Consider the following 6,000-nt stretch of genomic DNA (forward strand, 5'->3'; position numbering starts at 1 on the left):
GACAACTTCGACTAAATTCAACTTACTTTATTCAATGAAATACCTCAAATAAATATTATATGTTTATTTCTTATTTATCTTCTAGGTAACTCAGTATCTTGTTTTTTATAATAAAGATTCATTTTACTCTTAACTATGTTAAAATGCTAAAATTAATTAATTTCCATCTATTTGGGGATAAACATGGCTTAAGAACAATCTCATGCATTTTACTCATCTGATTTTACTAAATACTGTTTCTGACACCAGAAAAGAGTAAGACAGTAGAAAATGTCATTTCCATTAATTCTTTTGGTTAATACGATCTCAAATCAAAACATTTTAAGGAGACTATTTACATCTAGGGCTTGTCCTATAGTTGGGCTGGAATAAAATTGTTTATAACAAAACTTCGCTTTCAACGGCAAATCGATACGCCTGTTCAGGGTTCTTCTCTTCCATCAATGTTTTCAAAATCAAACTCACTTTCTACTACATATACAGATTTTAAATGCAAAGACATTACCACTCAATAATTTTTTTTTTAATTTCTCTGGTTTTAGGATTAAATTGACCTATTAAAAGTTGACTACAAAAGGTAGAAAGAAAATTAAAGAGTTTCCCTGCTCAGTAACAACTGGTAAGACTTTTATGTGATTACTAATAATCTCTATTCCTAATGTAGTAAATCAACATTGATATTGTAGAAAGAACTAAACGTAAGGTACGTATTACAAAGTATTTGACAAAGGGACTAAAAGGTGACCATAAATACCTTATAGAGGATTTCATCAGCACACTTCACTTGAAATGCACCTGGCTGCAGGTAACCATGTTAGTAAAGGATATCCTTTCTTCCAGGCTACCGTTTAGTGTTAATTCTGAAAATCTGTAATCAAAAGAGAGCAAGATCAGAACTGCTTAACACCTTGCTTTTCTACCATGTAAATGCTGAATTTTACACCAATGCAATAACTAAGAGGTCTAAATGGCAATGTGTCTTCTACTTTAAGAGAATTCATTGGAAAAAATTCACTAAGGACACTTGTTTTAAATATGAAACTCTTGATACATTTAAAACATGACTAAATAAACTGAAAATGAAGCAGATTATTTTTTAATTATATATTTTCAATTTGGAAACTTACTGCTTTACTTTTTGTGCCATATTAACTAGGGTTACACAACTGTCTTTTTTCAATTCTAACACAAATTTCAGAAAATAATTTCTATTTAAGATTTGTAGTCTTAGGGCTAGAAACATATCCATTTTTCTCCCAAAGACTATTTTATTTCAAAAATAAATGGTCCAATCAGTATTTAGATGGGATAATGTCCTCTTCCTTGTGGGTCAACATTTTGGTTTCCATATTTTCATCATTATCAACAATCATTTACTGAGCACCCACTGGGTGAGCAGCACTCCACTGGACACTTTTTCTCCCCCATTAACTCCAAATCATTACCCTCTCTTTCCATGGTGGCTAAAAGTACACTTTCCTCTCTTAAGTCTCCCTGCCTTTGATATCAACTATTTTACTCAAGAGCATCATGCCATTAAATATCTTGAAAAGCTAGTATTTAAGTGCTCAGTCCAAAGAAATAAGATGTCTAACTCCTTAAAAGCATATAATCTTTGAAAGAAAGTTAAATATTTTCAGCCATATTTATAATTAACACTTTGTTTGAATAGCCCATGACTTATACAAATGAGATTTCCCCTTCAAGAGTGGGTCTTGCTTTGGGGCTAAAATACACTGAATAATTTCTAGACAGACACATCAAGAATATATGATGGGTACAAGAGGTTATAAAGTTCAAGCTAAAATGGAGTTTGAGTGTGTTTCTAAGCACACAAATATATGATTTTATAAGAATTCCTCATTTTTATAAAAGGAGTCACTAGACCAATGCACTAGAAAATTGCTTTAACTCCAACATTCAAAATAACTTTCACTTTTTTGATGCAATCCACGTCAAAAATATTTTAAATGATATGTTCAGTATACTTGCTTATTCAGTTTATTAGGAAAAGGTGTTTCATCTTGTATGAATTTCCTCAAAACAGAACTCTAATCTCTACAAAATAAAATTTACTTAATTTTTTTGGAGACAGAATTTTGCTGTTGCTGCCCAGGCTGGAGTGTAATGGTGCGATCTCATCTCACTGCAACCTCTGCCTCCCAACTTCAAGCAATTCTCCTGTCTCAGCCTCCTGAGTAGCTGGGATTACAGGCACCCGCCACCATGCCTGGCCAATTTTTTCTATTTTTAGTAGAGACAGGGTTTCGCCATGTTGGCCAGGTTGGTCATGAACTCCTGACCACATGTTTTCTTCTTTAAAAGACATGTTTCTTCTTTAAATTCTTTAAAGAATGCATGTTTCTTCTTTAAAAAACAATAGATGTAGATAGAAGGTTTCTTTTTGGTTGGTGATTCTCAACCACAGTTGCACAATGGAATCACCTGAAGAATGTTACAAATTACTCCTGTCCCAGCTATACTCCCAGAGATTCCGATTTACTTGGTATGAGCAACAGAACTTTTTTTTTTTTTTTTTTTTGAGACAGGGTCTTGCTCTGTTACACAGGCTGGAGTGCAGTAGCACAACCTCAGTTCACTGCAGCCTCAACCTCCTGGGCTCAACTAATCCTCCCACCTCAGCCTCCCAAGTAGCTAGGACTACAGGCACATGCCACCACACGCAGCTGATTTTTGTATTTTTTGTACAGATCAGGTCCCACTGTGTTAACCAGGCTGGTCTTGAACTCTTAGGCTCAAAGTGATCCTCCCACCTTAGCCTCCCAAAGTGTTAGGATTACAATATTGTGAGCCACTGCACCTAGCTTAGGCAATAGAACCTTAAAAGCTCCACAGATGATTCTAATGTTCAGTCCAAACTGGTAATCATCTCTACAATCACCATTCCACATCTCATGGCTAAAGCTGGGTTGTATCCTTCTAGATCTTTTTCTAAGTCCGTGTCTCCATGTTTTTGCTACCATAAGCAATACCACAAATTAACAATCTTGTTTATAGGTCTGTTTGCACATGTCTGATTGTATGTGTGTAAAAAATTCCTACTGATGAAACTGCTAGGCCAAAGAATGTATGTATGTATGTATGCATTTATTTTTTGAGATGGAGTCTTGCTCTGCCACGCAGGCTGAAGTGCAATGGCAGGATCTTGGCTCACTGCAACCTCCCCCTCCTAGGTTCTAGCAATTCTCCTGCCTCAGCATCCCGAGTAGCTGGGATTACAGGCACACGCCACCATACCCAGCTATTCTTTTACAATTTTGATGGGTACCACCTTCCACAGAAGCTGTACAACTTTACATTCCAACCAGAAATGTGTGAGAATGATTGCCTATTTTCCCATACCCATGCCAGCACTGACACCAAACTTTTTGATCTTTGCTAATATGGAAAAGGTATTTATATAATATAAATTTGCATTTCTCTTATTATAGGTGAGGTTGAGCATGTTATTTTTTTACCTTTTTTTTTTTTTTTTTTGAGATGGAGTCTCACCCTGTTGCCCAAGCTGGAGTGCAATGGCACGATCTCGGCTCACTACAACCTCCGTCTCCTGGGTTCAAGCGATTCTCCTGCCTCAGCCTCCCAAGTAGCTGTGATTAGAGGCGTGTGCCACCATGCCCAGCTGATGTTTTGTATCTTTAGTAGAGATGGGGTTTCACCATGTTGGTCAGACTGGTCTCGAACTCCTGACCTCGTGATCCGCCCTCCTCGGCCTCCCAAAGTACTGGGATTACAGGTGTGAGCCACCACGCTCGGCCATTCTTTTACATTTTTTAGAGATGGAATCTCGCTATGTTGCCCAGCCTAGCCTTGAACTCTTAGGCTCAAGTGATCTTTCCCACCTCAGCCTCCCAAGTAGCTGGGAGTACAAGCAAGTACATCTTATTTTTAAAATGACATCTGAATTTCCTTTTGGTGTACAGTTTACCTTATCCATCTTTCTACTGAGTTATTAATATTTTTCTTGCTGAAACATACCCCTTTTCTGAACATGGGTTGCCAATTTCTTTTTTTTTGAGACAAAGTCTCACTCTGTCACCCAGGCTGGGGTGCAGTGGTGTGATCTTGGCTCACAGCAACCTCCGCCTCCCAGGTTCAAGTGATTCTCCTGCCTCAGCCTCCTGAATTGCTGGGACTACAGGCATGTGCCACCACGCTGGGCTAATTTTGTGTATTTTTAGTAGAGACGGGGTTTCACCATGTTAGCCAGGATGGTCTCGATCTCCTAACCTCATGATCTGCTTGCCTCGGCCTCCCAAAGTGCTGGGATTACAGGTGTGAGCACCTGCGCCTGGCCTCTTTTGTATTTTTTTTTTTTAGCAGAGACAGGGTTTCACCATGCTGGCCAGACTAGTCTCAAATTCCTGACCTTGTGATCCACCCACCTTGGCCTCCAAAGTGCTGGGATTACGGGCGTGAGCCACAGTGCCCAGCCTGGGCTACAAATTTCTTTTCCTAGTTTATAATTTGTCTGTTTTGCGTCTGATATGTTTTCCACGCAGAAATTTTCTATTTTTACAGCTGATTCTCAGTCTTTTATCACTTACAGGGTTTATATCACACTTAGAAAAAAACACAGCACAATTTTAACTGACAGCTCTCAAAAAATTCAGTTTGGTTATGACTTTTACAGTTCAACTACATGAACAGAGCCTCTAACTGACAGAAATTTCCACTATACCTAGATCAAAATATACTTGGGAGGGCAGGAGCACAAACATTTTCTGGGAAAATTTTTGCAAATTATCAATCAGTAAAATAAAACTATTTGTATTTCCAGCAGTGTAGGCCTTTGTAATCTAATTAACAGATTCTGTCTGAAAACTATCAGATTTGTTTTCAAATAATCCTTACATATTTAAATGAAGGCATTTAAGACCTATATGAATAAGAGGCAACAGCACCTTATAACTCACATGCATAAAAGATAGGAGTTTGAAAGGTACTTCCTGAAGCAGGAAGACTTGGTAGGCTAGCTAATTACACAAAGGGCTAAAAGACATTCTTTGCCTAATATGGACCATCTGTGACAGAATACTAGCAACCTCAACCCTCATTTCCACCATGGAGAAGATACTTTGGCAGAAATACCATCATCGTTTCAACCAGTGCCCAAAAGTGTCAAGTATGAATCAGCATTTCCATCTTACAACCTATTTTTACTCCTATGTCCACATTGCTTGATCTCTTTTAGTAAAAGTTCCTCTATGCAAGATAAGGAGAAAAAGCATTCTTTTGTGATTATAATACACTAAATTTTTCTGGGTATTACAGTTGCATAAAAATCATGATAGTTCTGTGTGCGTGTGCGTGTGTCTGTGTGGTGTGTTTCTGAGACAGGGTTTCACTCTGTTGCCCTGGCTAGACTGCAGTGGTGCAATCGGCTCACAGCAACCTCCACTTCCTGGGTTCATGTGATTCTCCAGCCTTGGCCTCCTGAGTAGCTGTAACTACAGGAACAAGCCACCAACACCTGGTTAATTTTTGTATTTGCTTTTTGTAGAGGTGGGGTTTCTCCATGTTGCCCAGGCTGGTCTCTAATTCCTGAGCTCGAAGTGATCCACCTGCCTCAGCCTCCCGAAGTGCTGGGATTACAGGCTTGAACCACCGGGCCCAGCAGTTTTCTTTTTTAAAGAATATGTTTTACACTTAAGAGTTCAGGAAAATTACTTAAAACTGGACCCAGGCCGGGAGTGGCGGCTCACACCTGTAATCCCAGCATTTTGGGAGGCCAAGGCAGGCGGATCACATGAGGTCAGGAGTTTGAGACCAGCCTGGCCAACATGGTAAAATCCGTCTCTACTAAAGATATAAAATATTAGCTGGGTATGGTGGCGGGTACCTGTAATCCCAGCTACTTGGGAGGCTGAGGCAGGAAAATCACTTGAACCCAGGAGGCAGAGGTTGCAGTGAGCCAAGATTACGCCATTGCACTCCAGCCTGGGCAACAGGGCAAGACTTCATCTCAAAAAAAAAAAA

At 39.0% G+C, this 6,000-nt stretch overlaps 1 protein-coding gene across 1 annotated transcript in view; it reads right to left on the minus strand.

Moving 5' to 3' along the window:
* ZWILCH (zwilch kinetochore protein) overlaps positions 1-6,000 on the minus strand; it is a 50,002-nt gene that overhangs the window by 1,854 nt on the left and 42,148 nt on the right. The window contains exon 18 of the mRNA XM_017851064.1: positions 755-868. Coding sequence (XP_017706553.1) covers positions 855-868 — 14 coding nt within the window. The 3' untranslated portion in view covers positions 755-854. The remainder of the gene's footprint in view (positions 1-754; positions 869-6,000) is intronic.

This window comes from Rhinopithecus bieti, unplaced genomic scaffold, assembly GCF_001698545.2.
Source record: "Rhinopithecus bieti isolate Rb0 unplaced genomic scaffold, ASM169854v2 scaffold_31548, whole genome shotgun sequence".
In the NCBI taxonomy this organism is placed as follows: Eukaryota; Metazoa; Chordata; class Mammalia; order Primates; family Cercopithecidae; genus Rhinopithecus; species Rhinopithecus bieti.